The sequence below is a fragment of the Neolamprologus multifasciatus genome, chromosome 9 (genome assembly GCF_963576455.1).
Source record: "Neolamprologus multifasciatus chromosome 9, fNeoMul1.2, whole genome shotgun sequence".
NCBI classification, from domain to species: Eukaryota; Metazoa; Chordata; class Actinopteri; order Cichliformes; family Cichlidae; genus Neolamprologus; species Neolamprologus multifasciatus.
The window spans coordinates 33,207,706-33,226,853 of record NC_140447.1 but is presented as its reverse complement, the minus strand read 5'-3'; the positions used below and the strand labels follow the sequence as shown (position 1 = coordinate 33,226,853).

General features: G+C 44.7%; 1 protein-coding gene across 5 annotated transcripts; it reads right to left on the bottom strand.

Annotated features, from left to right (window-relative positions):
• Positions 1-2,119: 2,119 nt before the first annotated feature.
• On the bottom strand, positions 2,120-17,754 carry LOC146511976 (uncharacterized). Of its 5 annotated transcripts, none has more exons than XM_085171659.1 (7): positions 11,376-11,512; positions 10,966-11,107; positions 9,990-10,265; positions 9,229-9,770; positions 8,007-9,155; positions 5,483-6,562; positions 2,122-4,613 (listed from the first exon to the last, which is right to left on the bottom strand). In XM_085171659.1, the coding sequence occupies exons 2-7, from the start codon at positions 11,096-11,098 to the stop codon at positions 4,080-4,082; spliced, it is 3,714 nt and encodes a 1,237-aa protein (XP_085027785.1). In that variant the 5' UTR covers positions 11,099-11,107; positions 11,376-11,512; the 3' UTR covers positions 2,122-4,079. The 5 variants fall into 5 exon arrangements, with proteins under 5 accessions (XP_085027786.1, XP_085027785.1, XP_085027783.1 ...); XM_085171658.1 differs by lacking the exon at positions 11,376-11,512 and adding an exon at positions 17,307-17,754 and having other exon boundaries at positions 2,123-4,613; XM_085171660.1 differs by having other exon boundaries at positions 2,120-4,613; positions 8,043-9,155; positions 10,966-11,512.
• Positions 17,755-19,148: the final 1,394 nt, after the last annotated feature.

Sequence of the window (19,148 nt, the reverse complement as noted above, 5' to 3'; positions counted from 1 at the left end):
ATTAAACTGGACCGTGGTGCAAAAAAGGTTGGGGACCGCTGCTGTACAGCTCTCTTAGTTCAAACTTTAAGAGAGTTTGAACAAAAGAGAAAAGTGTGAAAATGTTCATGCCTGTCTGAGAAAAGTGTATAAAGCATGTAGGGAGGTGTTTTACAGTCTTAAAACATCTATAATACATTTATAATCTATAATAATTGGTAAATGGTATTTACTATTTACCATTTATAATAATTGTAAAAAATAAAGTTGGCTACTTCGCGGATTTCACCTACTGCGGGTTATTTTTAGAACGTAACTCCTGCGATAAACGAGGGAGTGCTGTATTATTAATAGTAGAGTCTGGGACATTTAATTGATTAAGTCAACATTATTGTGCACTGTTATTTTTGTTCAAGGACAGCAAAAACTATAAAACTCTCTCACACCATGTTCGTTGCCAAAAATGGCAACTTTTTTGTGGTTTTTTTTTACAAAATGCTGTAAAATGTATATTTATTTAAACATTTATCTACTTTTACCAACTTGACTCTTTAAATTAGCTTCAGTCCTTTTCATCAAAAAACCAAAATTTTATCTACATTCTTTTTTTTACACTTTAGGTCATATATTACCAGTAGCTTTTCAGATAAAACAGTAATAAAGTCCTAATGGTTTCATAAATCTTCGTATTTTTTTTTTCATATAAGCATCGGGGGAAAGGCTGTCTTGCAGTTGTTGAGGTCACTATAGTGTGGGCGTTATTTCTTCCAGGATCACTCTTCATTTGTAGGTTTTAGTGGACTCCGAGTACTGTGAAGTGGTTTTCATGGGACAAAGGCTTGTATTCCAAGATCTGGGAGATTGTAGAGATGAGCAGTGATGCCCTTCCTACCATCTTTCCAGAAAAATAAGTGATCTGGAAGCTGTTAGGCTTACTTACAGCAGCACTTTCTGCACCTGCAGAAACTCCAGGACACATTTACTAAGTTGTTGTTGCTGTTTGTGCTGCAGCTTTAATTTTTGTACTATAACCATATTTTGGCTATGGTTTCTTGTTATGAAATCTTCAAGAGTAAAAGTGTTTTTAGCAGGTGCTTCAAAGCTAAGTGTGACTGGGAAACTCAAAGCTCAACAGTCTGTATCAACAACAATTCACTGCAGCCTGTGTAATATTTGATGCGTCATAATTTACTCCAGTCTGTCTTGCAAATACATGTTTGCGTTGCAATGTCACGCACAAACACACTATTAGACCCTTAAGATCAAACCTGTGTCGTTCTTTTGGTCCACTGCAGTGTAGCAGTCAGCACAGAGCCCAGAGGGTTAATGTCTAAAAATATTATTGATTACAGGATAACACATTAATGTTAATAGCAACTGTAAGCTTTGTACTTTAAAGTTACAAGTATAAACAATGCTGTTACATTTACAGTTACATTTTTTACTATAAGTATGGAAACAAGTGAACAACATAATAAGTTTAACTGGAATTCTGTACACTGGAAAACAAACAGCACATAAAAACACAAACAAACAGCCAGGGCCTTCATCTGTCCATTAAGTGTCAAACATCACATTGACGTGTAGTCTCTGCTCGTCAGCACATTTAAAGAGCTCCATGTCCTCTGCAAACTGAAAAACAAAGAAGAAGAAGTCCCTCTACACAAAAACACTGCAGATGACAGGCCAGGCAAACGTCTATTGACCTGTTTGAATGCCTCCTCATCATGTGAGCCCTGAAGTTTTTTTGTAAGAAGAGTAAGACCACAGTGAGGACATTTCATTTTCATGGACTTTCCACAAGCTGCAGTTTCATTTAGCACAGAGGGAGGAGCACATGAATGTTCTACTGAAGATTCAGAAAATGGTTTAGATGCTGGAGACGAGACATCGAGAGGGAGGCGGGGCTCCACGGAGAGTGCAGCGGGAGGGAGGCGGGGCTCCACAGAGATTTCAGTGGGGAGCGGTCCTGAATGCTGACATGACAATAATTGACTTGCCATATCCCCACGCTGTATGACTGTCATGTTGCAGACAGGGCAGTGAAAGTGCACCGGCACATCATTTTGTCTGTAAGAGAGAAAAAAGAAGAAGAAAAACAACAACATGTGATTTAAATGCAGTTGTATAGAATGCAGTCAGTTTATCTAACAATCAGATTGTACATGTTAACAAAAATATCTGAGCCATGCTTAATAATGAAAGCTAAATGGTGTGGATCAGAAGAGCTGTCAGGAAATGTGGTGAACAGGAAAACAAATATTTAATGAAAACACGTTTTTCTCTTGATGAATGAACTGAACTGTGCAATGTGAAAAGCAACTTTTAAGTCAGCAAAGAGACAGCAGAGGTGCTGAAAAGAAGTGAATATTTATAACTTTAACTATGAGGTATACTTAATACCAACAGACCTTTGAAAGGCAAAGCATTTTGAATGTGTCCATTTATTTGCTCCTCAGTCTTTGCCCTGACAGCAGGGCTGAGGGCACAGAGGGCAGTGAAACAGCCAACACGTGGTGCATTCCTGCGATTCTGGCTTGGAGATAAACAGATAAACACCATATACACGTTTAAGTTCAGGATTTAGCAGAAATAACACGTTACAGTTAGCATGTCAGAGATTTTCTTTACAAAAACATAATTTACACTTTTATTTGTGACATACGTATCTATTGACATATAACAGACAATTTAACAAAGGCTAACTAACATCTGGGCAATAAAAAGCAGAACAGAGTAGAGAATATTTATAAATATAAACCTCTTTGTGACAAACTTTAGTGTTGATGCAGGTGGAATGAAAGACGTGAACAAAGTGCAATATGCAGTAAATGGAACGATGTGCACTGATGTCAGATCGTGAAAAGTAGTTCAATAACAAGCAAAAATCAAATACGTTTGAAACTGACCACTAAATGCTAACCAGAGGAGTCAAAAGTGCACATTCTTACTAAAGTTTAGACACCTCGGAGGTCTGACCGCTGTTGTAACGCTAACAAAGAGCCAACATCAGTGTAAGCAAACTAGATGAGTCCTAGAATTATATAATTATTAACAGCAAACTTATACATGAAAGACTCTGTGCCAACCTTTACGATCCACTTGCAAGGTTTCCACAGTCGACGATCCATGCAGGAACATATTTCCGGCTACTGTGGAGGTCCCAACATGGCGCTCCCAGTGGCTGCAGCCAGACCCTTCTCCCATAAAGACCGCACCTGCGCAGCAGAATGACTCGAGCTACAGCCCTCTGACTTTAACAAGATGTGCAGCCCCTCCCCCTTTGAGCCAGCGTCTAATTGGCTGCCCGTCACAAACTGAAGGTGTGCTTCACCTGTGTGAAGCTAACGGCAGCATGTGAGTGATCACTGAGGCGCCAAAAGGGGCTGAACTAGTGAGGAAGACGAGGGGTCAGAGGTCACGTTACTGAGGCGGGCAGTCAGAGGTCAGTGACACTAACAGATGAGGCGAGCTAGCAGTGAAAGTGGAGGAGACTCCTGAACAGCAGCTTCAGTCTAGTTTATAATCACAAACACAGGTGTTACCAGGGAGGCTGCTGATTGGACAGTCGTGCCTTGCCTGTTATGTGCTGTTAGATGATAAACAGCTGTTCTTGTGTTTTTCTCAGTGAGGCCGATTTTACCTGCACCACACCTGTCCTGACGATTGGTCGTCATGGTGACACTTTAAGCTATATAATCTGAAAACTGATTCTTATTTAACCTCATCACACGGTGACGATGATGAGGGAGGACTTTCTCTGTCAGGACTGGAACTACTGCTAAATACACTCGAATGCTCCAGGCTCGCCTGCAGTACCTGTGACGTCCACCAGGGGCTCATGGCCCACATTGATTTAGAGTACTCAGAGCCTGACGCGACCATATAAGGATATCCCCTCTCTGACATCATGCAGTTCCATGGGTGGTGCAGCCTGACCTTTGACCTCATTATTAGAAACCATGAACAGAGGGACAGAAAAAAGGAGCTGGACATTATTTCATTTTATTGTTCAAAAACAGTGACACACACCTAAAATCACTGACACCAGACTTCATAGAAAAAATTAAAACATGTTTAACAAGATCGTCATCAGCCAATCAGAAGAGGCGCTGCATTGTGACAGAGCAGGGGGAGATGGTCACCTGACAATCCTGCAAGTCTCTGTGAACCAGGTAAGTCTGCCTGTGCACACCTGTCTGTCTCTGTGTGGCAAAGGTAGCCTCAAACCTATCAATCATCTGTGAAGCCCCGCCCCCAGCCTTAGTGAGACCACCAGCCTTCATTCTTCCTCTCCTTTGTGTGGGTTTGGTTGCTGCACTCTGATTGGCTGTTCTAAGACCATGTGACAACTCCTCTGACTCCAGTAGGTATCTGATCGGTGGGCCAACTCTCCTCCTCCGCTGCCGCTGAGGCTCCTCCCCATTCTCGCTCTTACCCTGGGTTCCTTCTTTCCATTGGCCATCAGAAGCTCGAGCACTGCTCGTGGCCATCCCAGCTCTGTTGCCTTGGGAACTGTCTACGGTGCTGCGGTGCTGATCGCAGTGATGCAGGAACAGTCTGCTGGCACGGCTGAACTTCCTGTTGCAGATGTGACAGCCGAACGGTCGCTTCGGTCTGTGGAAGACAAACGTCTGCAGAGGAGAAAGGTCACGATTAGCTGAAGGCTTTTCAGTGAGTTTTTTGGACATCCTGATAATAATGAATTACAGTCGTCCAGCCTGGAAGTAATAAATGCATGAACTAGTTTTTCAGCGTCACTCTGAGACAGGATATTTCTAACTTTAGAGATGTTGCACAAATGGAAGAAAGCAGTCTTACATATTTGTTTAATATGTGCGTTGAAGGACATATCCTGGTCAAACATGACTCCAAGGTTCCTCACAGTGTTACTGGAGGCCAAGGTAATGCCATCCAGAGTAAGAATCTGGTTAGATACCATATTTCTAAGCTTTTCAGCGCCGAGTACAATAACCTCAGTTTTATCTGAGTTACATGCACAAATTGGAGTCTATTAGAGAGATATGATACAAACCACTGCAGTGCAATACCTGTAACACCTACAGCATGTTCTAATCGCTCTAATAGGATATTATGGTCAACAGTATCGAATGCTGCACTAAGGTCAAGAAGGACAAGCACAGAGATGAGTCCACTGTCAGAGGCCATAAGAAGATCATTTGTAACCTTCACTAAAGCTGTTTCTGTGCTGTGATGAACTCTGAAACCTGACTGAAACTCTTCAAATAAACCATTCCTCTGCAGATGATCTGTTAGCTGTTTGACAACTACTCTTTCAAGGATTTTTGATATAAAGGAAGGTTGGAGATTGGCCTATAATTAGCTAAGACTGCTGGGTCTAGAGATGCTTTGTGAGTAAAGGTTTAACTGGTACATAGCTGATTATTAGAGATAGGTCGATCATATTAAAGATTAACCTAAGAACGTAATGGCAGGTGCTGTTAGCTGCCCCCTGATTGATCAGTTAACTGTGGCTACCAACCTTTTTTGGGCTCCGTCTGCTGTGTGTGGGTTTGTTTTCTGTGTCCTGATTGGCTGTTCTTTGACCCCGTGACAGCTCCTCTGACTCCAGCAGGTACCTGATTGGTGGGCCGACCATCGTCCTCCTCAGCCTCTGAGGCTCCTCCTTCTCGTCTCCCTTTCTTCTGCCCTTTTCAACCACGTGACTTATGTCTTTAACTTTAGCGTCAAGCCTGTCAATCATCTCTGAAGCCCCGCCCCCAGCCTCACAGAGGCCAACAGCATCTGATCTTTCTCTCCTTCTTGTGAGCTTGGTAACTGCCTGCTGATTGGTCTGATTGGCTGTTCCAGAATCATGTGACGTTTCCTCCAACTCTAGAAGGCATCCGATTGGTGGACAGACCGTCTTTCCTGGTCTCTGAGGCTCCTCCTCTTCCTGTCTTCCTCCCATTGAGACCATGTGACCTGTGTCTTTATCTCCAATGTCAGAACAGTCAGTCATCTTTGAAGCCCCGCCTCCAACAGAGTCTTTTGATCTTCCTCTCCTTCTTGCGTGTTTGTTAGCTGCCTTCTGATTGGTTGTTCCACAACCCCGTGTTGCCTCCTCTGACTCCAGCAGGTACCTGATTGGTGGGCCAACCATCGTCCTCCTCGGCCTTTGAGGCTCCTCCTCCTTCTCCACACAGACTTGTTGCGCCTCCCTTTCTTCCTCCTCCACTCTGCTCCTCTTCGTCCCCCTCCTTCCATTCCCTCTCCTGTTCAGGGTCCAGTAGTCGACCAACCAGCTGGGACGTGTTCTCACACGGTTTATGTCTCTTGACCAATAAGGAGCCTCGGTGGGTGCTGTGAGGAGGGGCTTCCTGGGCCTCTGAGGCTCCTCCTCCTTGTCATCCTGGGTGGTCTGTTTTTCCCGTTTGTTTTTAGGAGCTTGGGCGTTACTCAGGGCCGCCCCACAGCCGTTGCTGTAGCGACCACCTATATTGCTGTGGTGCTGATCGCATTGGTGCAGGAACAGCCTGCGGGCACAGCTGAACTTCCTGTTGCAGAGGTGACAGCCGAAAGGTCGCTTTGGTCTGTGGACGGACGGGTGGAGGGCAGACGCCTGCAGAGGGGAAAGGTCAGACAAAGGTCAGGTTGGGTTAATTAAAGCTAAAGACAAAAGGGGCAGAAAAGTCTGGCTAAAGGTCGGGAAAGAAGAGGTTTCCATTAGGGTGGGTTTTGATTATCAATTTATCGTTTAAAATCGATTCTAGCTCAAATTTATTTTGCCCGAAATGCCAGAATCTCAGGTTAAACCTCACAAAACTTCAACAACCACCAAACAGCTAAAACAGTAAATGAGAGCAGGAACACGGACTCTGCGCAGAGATGGAAACACAAAGAATTCACTCTGACTTTTGCTGTTTTGCTTCCAGCACGATAAAAACTTCATGCACAGCTCTCTCTCTCTCTGTACTTCAACAACAGTTTCCCGTCTAAAAATCTGTTTTCTGCATTATTTGCTTGCTTGTTACGCACAAATCTACTGTTGTTTACAGGCTGTCGGACGCTGTTTTTGTCCTTTTACTTCTGAAAAGAAAACCTCATTTCTGCTGTTCAATACTGAACAAATTTAAACTTTAAATGATGCAAAATGCCGTGTCTGTAATCAAACCTCTGTAACTTTGCTCTGCTTCACGTCAGCAGCATCAGCTCATGTTCATGTGTTGATTCATGGTTTGCTTCAGTTTTTGATCGACTGCAGAATATTTTTAAGGTCATCTGTTAAAATCCAGGCCAGGAAAGTCGCCTTCATGTTTTCCTGTGTTTATCCTCAGCTGCTTCGACACAGAGGCCTCTGCTGTGATGCTCACACTTTGATAAAGTCTCACAAGTGTCAGCTTTCTTTTTATAGACACAAAAATATGGAAATTTACTGATACGTCATCAGAATTATAATATTTCTGACTGTCTGAGGCAAAATTTACCCGATTCAAATAGAATCGAATCAATTCTAGAAATCAGTGACGATACCCAGCCCTAGTTTCCATGGTTACCTACTTGGAAACACTCGCCATGACTGGTTTTCCACTACAATCTGGTAAGTAATTAATGTACGTGGTCATTGTTATAGCAACGCATCAGAGCGTCCCGTGATTAATGTGCAACACCAATAAAGGTGGACGTCGAGGCGTGATGGACCCGCTGCTCGGTCTGTGACGTTGGACTCGGGAACACGGCGTTGCTTTTAGCCATTTCTGTCGCTACCCAACTTCAAAAATGGCGCTTTTCATTTTTGTGAATGAGACGCCATCACGACTCATCGAGGGAAGCCACTGACGGGCCAATCAGGGGCACATTTTCATATTTGCTTGAATTTCTTGGAACGCCGGCCGAACAGCGCCTGGTACCAGGAACTATGAACTAATGGGGAACCCTGAAAACCGAGTCGATCCGAGTAGGTAGAAAAAGAGGCTGTAGTAACAGGTAAAGTTCAAGTAAAGGTCAGAAGACACGGGCTTGTGTTCTGTATCCTGATTGGATGATTGTAAAATATCTGTTGTTACCTCTGACTCTAGAAGGCATCTGATTGGTGGGCTGACCGTCTTTCCTGGTCTCTGAAGCTCCTCCTCTTCCTGTCTTCCTCCCGTTGAGACCATGTGACCTGTGTCTTTATCTCCAATGTCAGAACAGTCAGTCATCTTTGAAGCCCCGCCTCCAACAGAGTCTTTTGATCTTCCTCTCCTCCTTGTGTGTTTGTTAGCTGCCTTCTGATTGGTCTGATTGGCTGTTCCACAACCCCGTGTTGCCTCCTCTGACTCCAGCAGGTACCTGATTGGTGGGCCAACCATTGTCCTCCTCGGCCTTTGAGGCTCCTCCTCCTTCTCCACACAGACTTGTTGCGCCTCCCTTTCTTCGTCCTCCTCCACTCTGCTCCTCTTCGTCCCCCTCCTTCCATTCCCTCTCCTGTTCAGGGTCCAGTAGTCGACCAACCAGCTGGGACGTGTTCTCACACGGTTTATGTCTCTTGACCAATAAGGAGCCTCGGTGGGTGCTGTGAGGAGGGGCTTCCTGGGCCTCTGAGGCTCCTCCTCTTCCTGTCTTCCTCCCGTTGAGATCATGTGATCCGTTTCTTTATCTTCAGTATCAGAACAGTCAGTCATCTTTGAAGCCCCGCCCCCAGCCTCACTGAAGTCAAAAACATTTTTTGGTGTTCGCCTGCGCTGTGTGGGTTTGTTTTCTGCATCGTGATTGGAGGTTCTGACACTTCCTGTTTCCTCTGACTCCAGCAGGTACCTCATTGGTCGGCCAACCATCGTCCTCTTTGTCCTGCGAGGCTCCTCCTCTCCTTCCTCTCTTCCTCCTCCTGTGACCATGTGACCTGTGTCTTCAGCATTAGTCTCAGGCCTGTCAATCACCTCTGAAGCCCCGCCCCCAACAGCATCTTTTGATCTTCCTCTGCTTCTTGTAGGTTTGGTAGCTGCCTCCTGATTGGTCTGATTGGCTGTTCCAGAACCATGTGATGCTTCCTCCGACTCCAGTAGGTACCTGATTGGTGGGCAGACTGTCCTCCTCTGCCTCTGAGGCTCCTCCCTCTCCTCTGCATCACCCTGCGCGTCATTGGTTTGTTCTTGCTGTTGGTCGGCAGCAGCCGGTCTGTGGACGGAAAGGTGGAGATCCAGAGACGCCTGGCTGGTGAAGTTCAGACCACACACCTGGAGACAGGTAAAGTCGAAGGTCAAAGGTCAGAGAAACAAAGGTGATGTGACGTTCAAGTGAAGGACTGACCTGGCAGAGCTTCCACCATCTCTCTGCTCCTCCGTCTGCTGAGGACTCCACCGTGCTGCTGTCATCCAGCTCCTCCTTCCTCGGCCTCCCCATCGTCCTCCTCCGCACGTCTCTGCTCGCTCTGCTGTGATTGGCTGCTGTTGGCCCATGTGACTGCTGCTCAGACTCCAGCAGGTATCTGACTGTCGGGCCAACCATCCTCCTCCTTGGTCTCCGACACTCCTCAGTCTTTATTATGACAGATTTGACTCCTCCCCCTTCTTTCATGGTCTCCTCCCCTCCCCTCTCCTCCTCCTCCTCGTTCTCCTTCCTCTCCTGGATCCGGGTTGTTTGTTCCTCTCCTCGCTTGCTGGTGTGGGACTCATCCTTCTTCAGGAGCTTAATCTTTAGTCTCCTCCTCTTCCCGGCTGCATTTCCTGCGATGTGATTGGTCGATTTGTCACCCAGTGATGACTTTTGTCTTTCACCACCATCAGGCCACCTCCCCCCCACCATCTTCTTCTTTTCTTTAAACGCCACATTCTCAGAGCAGAGTCGCTCCTCTGCAGGAGAAGAGAAAAGGAAGTTAATGTTCAAATACTGATTAATACAAAGATCACTAATCAATAACCTGGATACTGCCTGATGCAGAGAGCCAATCTCCTGTGAGAGGAGCTGAAGGATGAAAGGTTGGGAGGTCAAGAACACATGAGCAGATTACAGGCTTCCTGCTCTGAGTGGACTTCAAACATCTCATTTAACCTGACACTTACAAAACCCACCCTCAGGAACGTGCACCTCCTGCTCCTCTTCCTGCTCCTCCTCTTCGGCCAGCGCCGGGCTCAGGGGAGCGATGAGTCCAGGAGGAGCAGCCGAGACGTCCGCAGGAGTCGGGGGAGGCAGAACCGAGTGCTCGGAGAACAGAGGCACGCTGGGTAGCAGGGCGGGGCGGTCGGTGCTGTAGGCGCCGCAGCGTGATGCCTGACTCCTGCAGAGCTGCAGCAGAGCGCCCCCTGCTGATTCATCCACCTGGAAGGCGCCGCAGGGGCAGGAAACACCTGAGAGGGGAGAGGCGTACGTGTGAGCGCGCTCTGCTTCAAACAGTTAATGGGGGTGTCCAAATCCTCCTGAGGACGCATTTGTAGAACGATTACGTCACAGCGATGCGACGAAGCCTGTCCAAATTCGTAGACTCCTCCGAATGCAGCCGACAAATGCGTCCTCCTTTTCCCCGAATTTGAAGGATGGGTCGGGTGTGTCCTTCGTGGCCCACCATATCCCAGAATTCATAGCGCGGCCCAGCCAAACTCCAGCTGCCAACAATGGCGGCCGCTACTAAGTTTTAAAATTACTCATACTAATCTTTCTGGGTCACAAAATAAACTTTTAACATATTTTCAGGCGAGAAAGTAGCTGTGTAAACCTCAAATATCTGCTCGTTTATCAAGATATCGCATATTTGCAAAAGTGCTTCGACGTTTTCTGTGTGACCAGCTCTGTGTGGCCTCTGGGTGCCACAAGGGACCTGGGCCAGTGTCTAGCCTGTGGTTCAGGTTCTTCCTTCCTCAGGTCGAGCCCTTCGTCACACACACTGTTATTACAGCTGCACTATGGTGCATCACTATAGCGACCAGCGTAACGGCCTGGCAGGCTTCTTGTGTTAGCGTCAGTGTTGTACAGACACGTTGGACTGGATATGAGTTTGAAGCTCCGTGTTTCAGAGAGCACGGTTATAAATCACGTGTCCCTGAGTCTCACCTGAGCGTCTCCAGCTTAGCTGCTGAGTCAGCAGATCCACCTGGACGGCGACGTCCCTCCTCTCGGCCGCCTCGCTCTGACAGCCCACCTCCTTCCTACTCCTCTCCTCCCTCCTGTGTCCTTCAACGATCATCTGGAACACCTGCAGGGGGCGCCACAGAGGACAAACGTCATGATCACATCATACAGGGCGTCACACAGCTGGACGTCCAATCAGCCACAGGAGAAAGTTCAAACGAGCCGACTGCACCACCAGCATCTGTGGGCGGAGCCACCGTGACAGCGCGATGACATGAACTGCGGCTGATGACATCAGAATATTTACATCAGCGTTTCTCTTCCTTTACATAAAAGTGTCCTGTCAAAGCGCCGGCTGTACCTGTGCAGGTAACAAGGAAGTGATGACACACCTGAGTCTGTGCTGGTTAAGCTGGAGGACACGCGCTGCCTTCCTGCCTCTGCTCAGTACTGTAACTGCAGCTGACTTCACTCAGCTCAGACGGAAACACAGAAGTGTCCCCGTGTCAGCAGGACCTCAGCTGACACGGTGACACTTCTGTGTCCCCGTGTCAGCTGACATCACTGCAGAGACCGGAGCTGTCCACCAATGACAGCAAGGTGGGCCCAAACCCACAGGGAGTCTTGGAGCTCCTGCAGGAGCAGTCTGTGGAGACCAATGACTGTAGAAAACATGGAGGACGCGACAGCTCCCCAAAAGTGAAGCCAAAACGTCTCTATCGCCCCCAAGCTAATCCGTAACTACCGTCCTTAGCTCGGTCCTGAGACCTAGCTAGCTAAGATGAGCACTCGGCTGTCAGGGTTCGTTTAGCTGTGCAGGTGAATGAATTTACTAAAGAAATCAAGAGAAACGCTCCGGGCTGCTCAGTCACTAATTACTGTTACTGTACTTTTATTACAAGTATTATACTGTAAAAGCAACAGGCTGCACCCTGCTGCAGCTCCTGTGCAGAGCTGAATATTAAAGATGTGCAAACAGCATGTTTTCAGTCTCTTGCCACATCTGTAAAGGGTTAGTAACAAATTTTTTAAAAGCTTGTACTTCAGTAACTCCTCATTAATCAGGAACTATGGATTAAAGTACTGTAGTGTACTGTAATACTGAAAAAAATGTAAGAGAAGAACTTCAGATCCTGAGTGTGTGAGGACAGAAGAATCAGCTTTATTTCAATTTTGAGGGATAAAATTTATATGTGAGTTTGATGGTTCTGTTGTCTTTGTGATTACAGGAGCTGCCCTCAGATTCAGACCTCAGCACCACCCAGTGACAGCAGACAGATCATCCAACATGTTCACATGTTAACTGCAAAATGAACTGATGGAAACAGTACAAAGGTTAAAGTACCACATGTGCTGTAGTGAAAGCTGCAGCTTTATTGATAAAGTTAAAGACAAAAAAACAAAAGGATTAATCACTCATGTAACTGTGTCACTATATATCAGCATTAACAGGACCTCAGTTTGGTGTTTCACAAAGCTGCTGATCTCAGACCTGCACAGCTTCTGTTTTAAACACTTGATGTACTCAGCTGCATGAAGAGCACGTTTGAGTTTCTCTAACACAATTAAATAAAACCTGATGAAGGTCAAAGGTCATCACTTGTATGTTGAACTACAAACTTGTCAACTACAAACTTGTCATCTGGAGTTCTTTCACAGTTTTTTGCAGATAGTGTGTTATTTACCATAAAGTGATTCAGAGTTATTCATCCCAGAGTAACCAGAGAGGATCACATATTTTTAAATATATAACTTTCTACAGGACTGAATATAATATCTTTATATAAAAGTCTGGAGCCTCTGGGGAGTATCTGAGTATTTATAACATTACACAAAGCAAAGGTCTCATCACAGTGTTGATGAAATGCTGGGTTTATCCATCTCCTGGGGCGGGCCTACGGAGGAGTGCTGAAGATTTCCCTGTGAGGGAGGTGCTGGTGAAGATCATGAGTCCTGCTTGATCAATGCCATGAGCTTCACTCTTCCTGGTGTTTCTTAAATGATGCCTCTTACAGCGGGTCAACAGAACATCTGGCACAGGACAGCTGTGATGAAAGAAAGGGAAGAAGTTTCTCCAAACCTCTGGACCCAGAAACCCAGCTTGGTCCTGATGGTCTCCCTCACTAGTTTCTCTCCAGGGGGAATGTAGCTGTTGATATAATATGGACTCTATTATTAAATGAAAAGAACAAATTAGACTACACTACTGAAACCTGCTGCTGTTTTTAAAGTTTAAGACTCACAGTCTTAAATGTTAAAATCTCAAAGGACAGCATTATATTTTTGATATTAACAGTAACTCTGGGCCTCTGTAGAGTGTGCAGCTGATCTCGTCGCTGTCTAAAAATGGATAAAAAAAAAAACATAAGAAGTGCTGAATCCTTCAATAACACAGACTATTAGAGTAGCAGGTGTGTAGCATCGTTAACTAGCTAGCAACAAGCCTCCAACACAGTGCGTATGCTAGCGGCTAAGCTAACTAACGAATTAACAACAGAGTGATTTTAGAACTATAAGATGATGAGCTGTGTGTCTTTTTCATAACAGTGACGTGGTTGTATTTACCTTAATTTAACGAGTCGTCAGTCGCAGTAAACCCATCAGCCGGGCTACGTAAAAAGTGTAGCGGGGCGTGTTTGCGGTCACGTCCAGAGGGTGTGTGGGTGGAAGCGTGACACAGTCGCTCCATCAAGTTACTACTGCGCAGATCCAAGATGGCAGCCTCCACAAGCGAGATATTTTGGCTTCATTTTTGCACAATGGCAAGATGGCGAGTTGAGCAGTCGCACGAATTAGGAGCTCGTTAAACTTGTCCCAGAATTTACTTGTGTTCGTTATTGTTTCCACTCGAAAGTAGTAAAATGACTGCCCCAAGTATAGTTAAACCTGCTAAATTCAAACTCAACCTCAAAAAACAAGAAACAACATCGCCATGTGATGAAAAGGAAGACAGCAGAGAAGGAACGGATCATGACTACATAGCAATGGACGTAGCAGTGATGAGCAAAAGGGAACGGGGCAACGATTCGGTTCCATCTACACCCAATAAGAAGCCTGCAGACAACAAAGCTAAGTCAGCAGAGATAAGTGAAAGTGACGAAGTCTCCAATGCTACTATATTGAAAGCGATTCTAAACCTTGAAAAAAGGGTGGACGAGCAGCTAGCTGACCTGAGTGTGCAATGCAAGCAAGCTAGTACGATGCTAGCCAGCCTAGCCAAAGCGGTTCAGTTCAACTCGGAGGAGGTGAAAGAAAACAAAAGGTTAAAGAGTTGGAGAGACAAAACGAGCAGCTGACCAAAGATAACTACGATCTCAAGAGAGAGTGAGAGAGCAAGAAAGGTACAAAATGAGGTGGTGCCTTGGATTAAAGGATTAGAAGAGAAAAAAGATGAAGATATCAGATCTTGGCAAGATCGCACCTGATATGATATCAAAGCTTGAAGAATCTGTGGATGTGGTGCATAGAGTTGGGAAGAAGATTGAGAATAAGGTCCGACATATCATCTGTTTGCTCTGAGACATGTGAAAGAGGAGGTTTGGCGTCGCACCAAAGATTCGGCTGTCTGTAAGAACGGCGGTTTCCACTTCGCTGAGGTGCTGCCACGAGAGGACTGGGAAGAGAGGAGGCGGCTGTGGCCGCAAATTGAACAAGCCAGACGGGCTGGGAAACGGGCCTTTTTCCGGGGTCCTCATGGATACATCGAAGGACGGAGGATCGGTGACGTTGAATGAAAGACTTGATGTAAGACTGTATACAGTGGAATATTATCAATGGGACAAAAGAGATCTTCTTAAAGTTTTCATATGAAAACTTAAAGTTAAAGATTATTAGTCACATTTAGTCCGACTGATGATGTCGGAGTAAATGTGCAGTCTAATTCGTTGTGTTCCCACTAGTGCTGTCAGCGTTAATCTGAAATGACGTTAACGCCACAACACGGCAAATCTCCGTTAACGAGCTACCGCGGATCGCCCCGTGCGTGGGGCTGGACGGCAACACGTTAACGAGCTAACTGCGCTAACACACTAGTTCCCACCCATGTAATTGAGCATTGCTGGCACATCCAACATACTGTTTTACTTTAGTCCATGACGCGCTTACCTTCAGGGTCATACGTCACATGAAGACCAAAATAGTTCCAAACGCCAGATCTGAATGAGGGTGGGGGAGGTTCAATTTGCCATGTTGCAACGAGCTTAGCTTCTGTCTGCTAGCTTGCCCTGCGCTCAGTGAATCTGTGTTCGACTACTCCGCCTAGGCTGCACTGTCGAGCGCAGATCCACTGAGCGCTCAACACAGACAGCACCGTCAGAAGGAAAGTTGATAAATTAAATTACAAATTTTGTATTGTTCAATACATATGCGTACCGAACCGAAAGCACTGTATCGAACGGTTCAATATCGATACGAGTATCGTTGCACCCCTAATGTATATATATTTTTTCTTTTTAAAAACAATTGTTATTAGTTATTTTCTTACATATTCTTGTTATGGTTCACTCAAAAATCTCTTTTGGTTCATTAAACGTTCGGGGTTTGAAGGAAATTGTTAAGAGAAAGGTGATTAAAACAGTCACATTGACGGGTTAACTGTGATGGGTGAACAGATAATAATCAGTCAGCTGGCAGGTGATACCACCCTGTTTTTAAAGAATGAGGACCAGATTCCTTTAGCCTTACAGGTGATCAACCACTTCTCCAAAGCTTCTGGCCTACAGCTGAATATTAATACTAGCTCTGAGTGTCCCCTGCAGGCAATAAATAATATACAGATCAAAAAAGAGGTGAAGTATCTGGGCATTGTAATTTGCAAGGATAAGACATCAACAGAAAATAAGAATATCTGTACCAATATAGAAAAGTGTAAGTCAATTTTAAACAGGTGGCTGCAGAGGGACATAACTGCAGAGGGAGAATCTTGCTAACCAAAATGGACAGTCTGTCCAGACTCATCTATCCAGCCTTTTCTCTGCCCATATCTCCAAAACTAATTAAATCTATAAATAATCTTAATTTTAGGTTCATATGGAGGAACAAATGTCATTATATAAGAAAAATAATATGATTAAGAATTATGAAGCTGGTGGGGCTAATGCCGTTGACTTTGATGTTATGAATGGTGTACTAAAATTGAAATGGTTAAGATCTTTCATTAGGAACAAAAATTCCATTTGGAACATTATTCCCAGTGTGATTTTTGGCAAAATGGGTGGAATAGACTTTTTGTTACGTTGTGACTTTGATTGCAGTTCGTTACCTGTTAAACTCTCAGCTTTCCATCAGCAGGTCCTTCTCCACTGGAAATTAATCTATAAACATAACTTTACTCCTCACAGTACCCCTATATGGAACAACAGGTATATCCGTTTGTGTAGGAAATCTGTGTACATGGATGAATGGAGATCTAAAGGGATTTGGGCTGTAGCTCATTTTATGGATGAGAATGGGGTCTTATTAAAACATGAGACGTTTTGTGAGAAATTTGATGTGAGATGTACTGCTAAGAGATATAAGTCCCTAATAAAAGCCATCCCAGTCCCTTTGAGATCAATGATCAAAGACGATATTGTGCACTCTAAAATTTCTCCTGGACTGAGGCAGCTCTGCATAGCTGGAGTTGAATTTGGTGACAGCAGGTTTACAAACAAGGTGATCAGGAATATTTTGATAAGTGAAATTTGCCCTAATCAGGTTAAAAGAAATTATATCCTCAAAGAATTTGAGACCACGGAGGTTATGGCGATAAGAAAAAAGTATATTTCACTTCCTGGTCAAAGGAGCTTGCAAAGAAAATGCTCAACCGAGGATATTACATATTCGGATTAATGATGGTGCCTTGGATGTTATACTGTTGTTTGTAAATAAAGTTCTTTAAAAAAAAAGTGCACAATGGGAGGAGGCGCTGTCGCGTCGTCCATGTTTTCTACAGTCATTGGTGGAGACGCAGCTGTTTAAACTGACGATCATATAAAGAAAAGTAAAGGCGCTTTTCTCAGATCCAGGAAGAAGGAGAGACTCTAACGATGGCTTTAGTTTAGAAACAACGTTTACACAACTTTATTGTTCAAGCTGGGGATAACCTCACTGACCCGCCCTCCACCTGTGGACCCCCCTCACAGCCTCACGCGATCAACCTCCAACCTTACACGCTGAAGACGTCACTCTTTTACTCTCGCAAATAAACAATAGAAAACAAACTTCAGTCTGTTTGTTTGGCCTGATTTTACTTCTGAGCAGACTTCCGGTAATCTACCACTACTTTGGTAGCTGCTGCTCCTGTTTGTTCGAATAAAGATTCATTCAAAAAAACAAAAACAAACCTTAATTCTCAGTGACGTCACAGCGCCTCGTCTCCTCCGTGAAGCCGCCGTTAGCCGTTACTCAGACCCGTTAGCGGGCGGCTGTGCACCGGCGCTGTGAGCTCCGCGGGCCGCTCTAAGCCTCATGCTGCGGGTCTTTAAAGCGGCTGGAAGCGGAGAAATGAGCGCGACCGAGCAGCTCGCTTTTGGCGCCGCTGCTAATTCTTCTTCTTCTTCGCCGCTGTGCCGCGCTCTGCCGCCCCCGAAGGCCGCAGCAGGAACTGCACCCTCACATGACGCCTGCGCACTAGGACAAACAAACACCGACTTCTTCGTGCTCTCACTAAAAAAGACCCGGTCTTTCGGATCCCAAGCGGATCTTCAAGTTGTTTTGTTGCTTTAATTAATTTATTATCAATAGCAATATAAAATTATGCACAAAATTAACTACTAATGTAAAAAATGTGTTTTTATTTATATATGTTTATTATATAAATAGTCTTTTATTTATTCACAAAATGTAAAAAAAAAATATAAAATGCAAAAAACAACTATGTACAATTCAACTTTTAACTATTTAAATTTTCAGATTTTTCCTTTTAAACAAATTTAAAAGGAAACAACACAATCCACTGCAAACCACAACACAATAAAATATTAATTAAAATATGCAAAACACAAAGAAAAAAAAAATGAAAGCCCAGGTCTTTAATTAAGGGAAAGGTTGGCATTTAGAAATATTAATATCACACTCAACTGACTGTGTTTTATCTTTCCATTGCACTGATGGGTGGACAGTTCTCAGGTGCCTGTGCAGGTTGTTTGTGGAGCCGGCTCTATATGATAGTCTTTTCTTGCAGACTCTACACTCTGCCTTTTAGTGTCAATAAAATTTAAATGGTTCCAGATTTGGCTTCTTTTCTTGGTGTCACTCAGTTTCTTTAACATACCTTTCCAATGTAACGATGTTGTCTCTTGTTGTTGTTCCGGCTCTCTTTCTGTCTCTCTCCCTCCTGCTCTTTTCGTGTGCTACTGCTGTTGCCAAACGCAAGGCTCTGTTTGCGCCCCTCCCATCTCTGCTCTGCGCAAAAAAAATACGGTTCCCAATAGAGAGTGAAAATGTGACGTCATTCCGGGGTAAAACCGCAAAGGATTCTGGGAATGAGTGGCAAGCGGTACTAGCGCACGCAGGCTTTCATATAAAAACAGTTACACAGCAATAAAAAGAAACACAAAAAATGGCAAGAAGCTGTTGTATTATTAACTGCAATAGCCGGTCACATGACAGCCACGGGAAGCTGACGGGTAAAGAGATCAGTTGTTATCGGATTACGTCGTGGAAGAGAAATTGCCATGAAACATGGCTTGAACATGAACATGACGGATGGCCTGGATTGCAGCCATTCAAAGAGCAAATATAACGTCCCAGAACATCCAGCTCACATGTTAGTCTGCTCCAAGCATTCCCACAAAGGTCAGTCTTCTGTTGTAGTTGTTACGTAATTTATCATAATTGTTGATGTAGGTTACAAATAAGTCTTATATTGATTTGAATTGAATTCGTTGCGCTATGCTGCTTTGTTCACTGTGGCTTTGCGGGCTAATGTTTGTTGTGTTTTGTTGGAAAACCAGCCTACAAAATGCAGGAATGCAATCCAGACTGGGCCCCTCTATCAACCCGGGTTTAAAGCTGCTACCACAGCCAGAGCTGATCGGTAAGTGAGAGAGCGAGATCAAAACAGCCACGAAACGTCCCGCATATATGTGCCGTAGTGTTGTATTGAAGCAATCAAGTGATGAATAACTGTTTTCCAGTATGTTGTTTTGCAATGTTTTTTTTTTGTTGCATTGTTGATTTGTTTT

Excerpts from the sequence above, each read along its gene's own strand:
- LOC146511976 (XM_085171658.1), bottom strand. The coding sequence starts at position 11,098 with ATGATCGTTGAAGGACACAGGAGGGAGGAGAGGAGTAGGAAGGAGGTG. Across the intron at positions 9,771-9,989 it reads GGAGGTGCACGTTCCTGAGG|AGGAGCGACTCTGCTCTGAG; the intron begins GTGGGTTTTGTA and ends CTTCTCCTGCAG. Across the intron at positions 4,614-5,482 it reads GCAGACGGAGCCCAAAAAAG|ACGTTTGTCTTCCACAGACC; the intron begins GTTGGTAGCCAC and ends TCTCCTCTGCAG.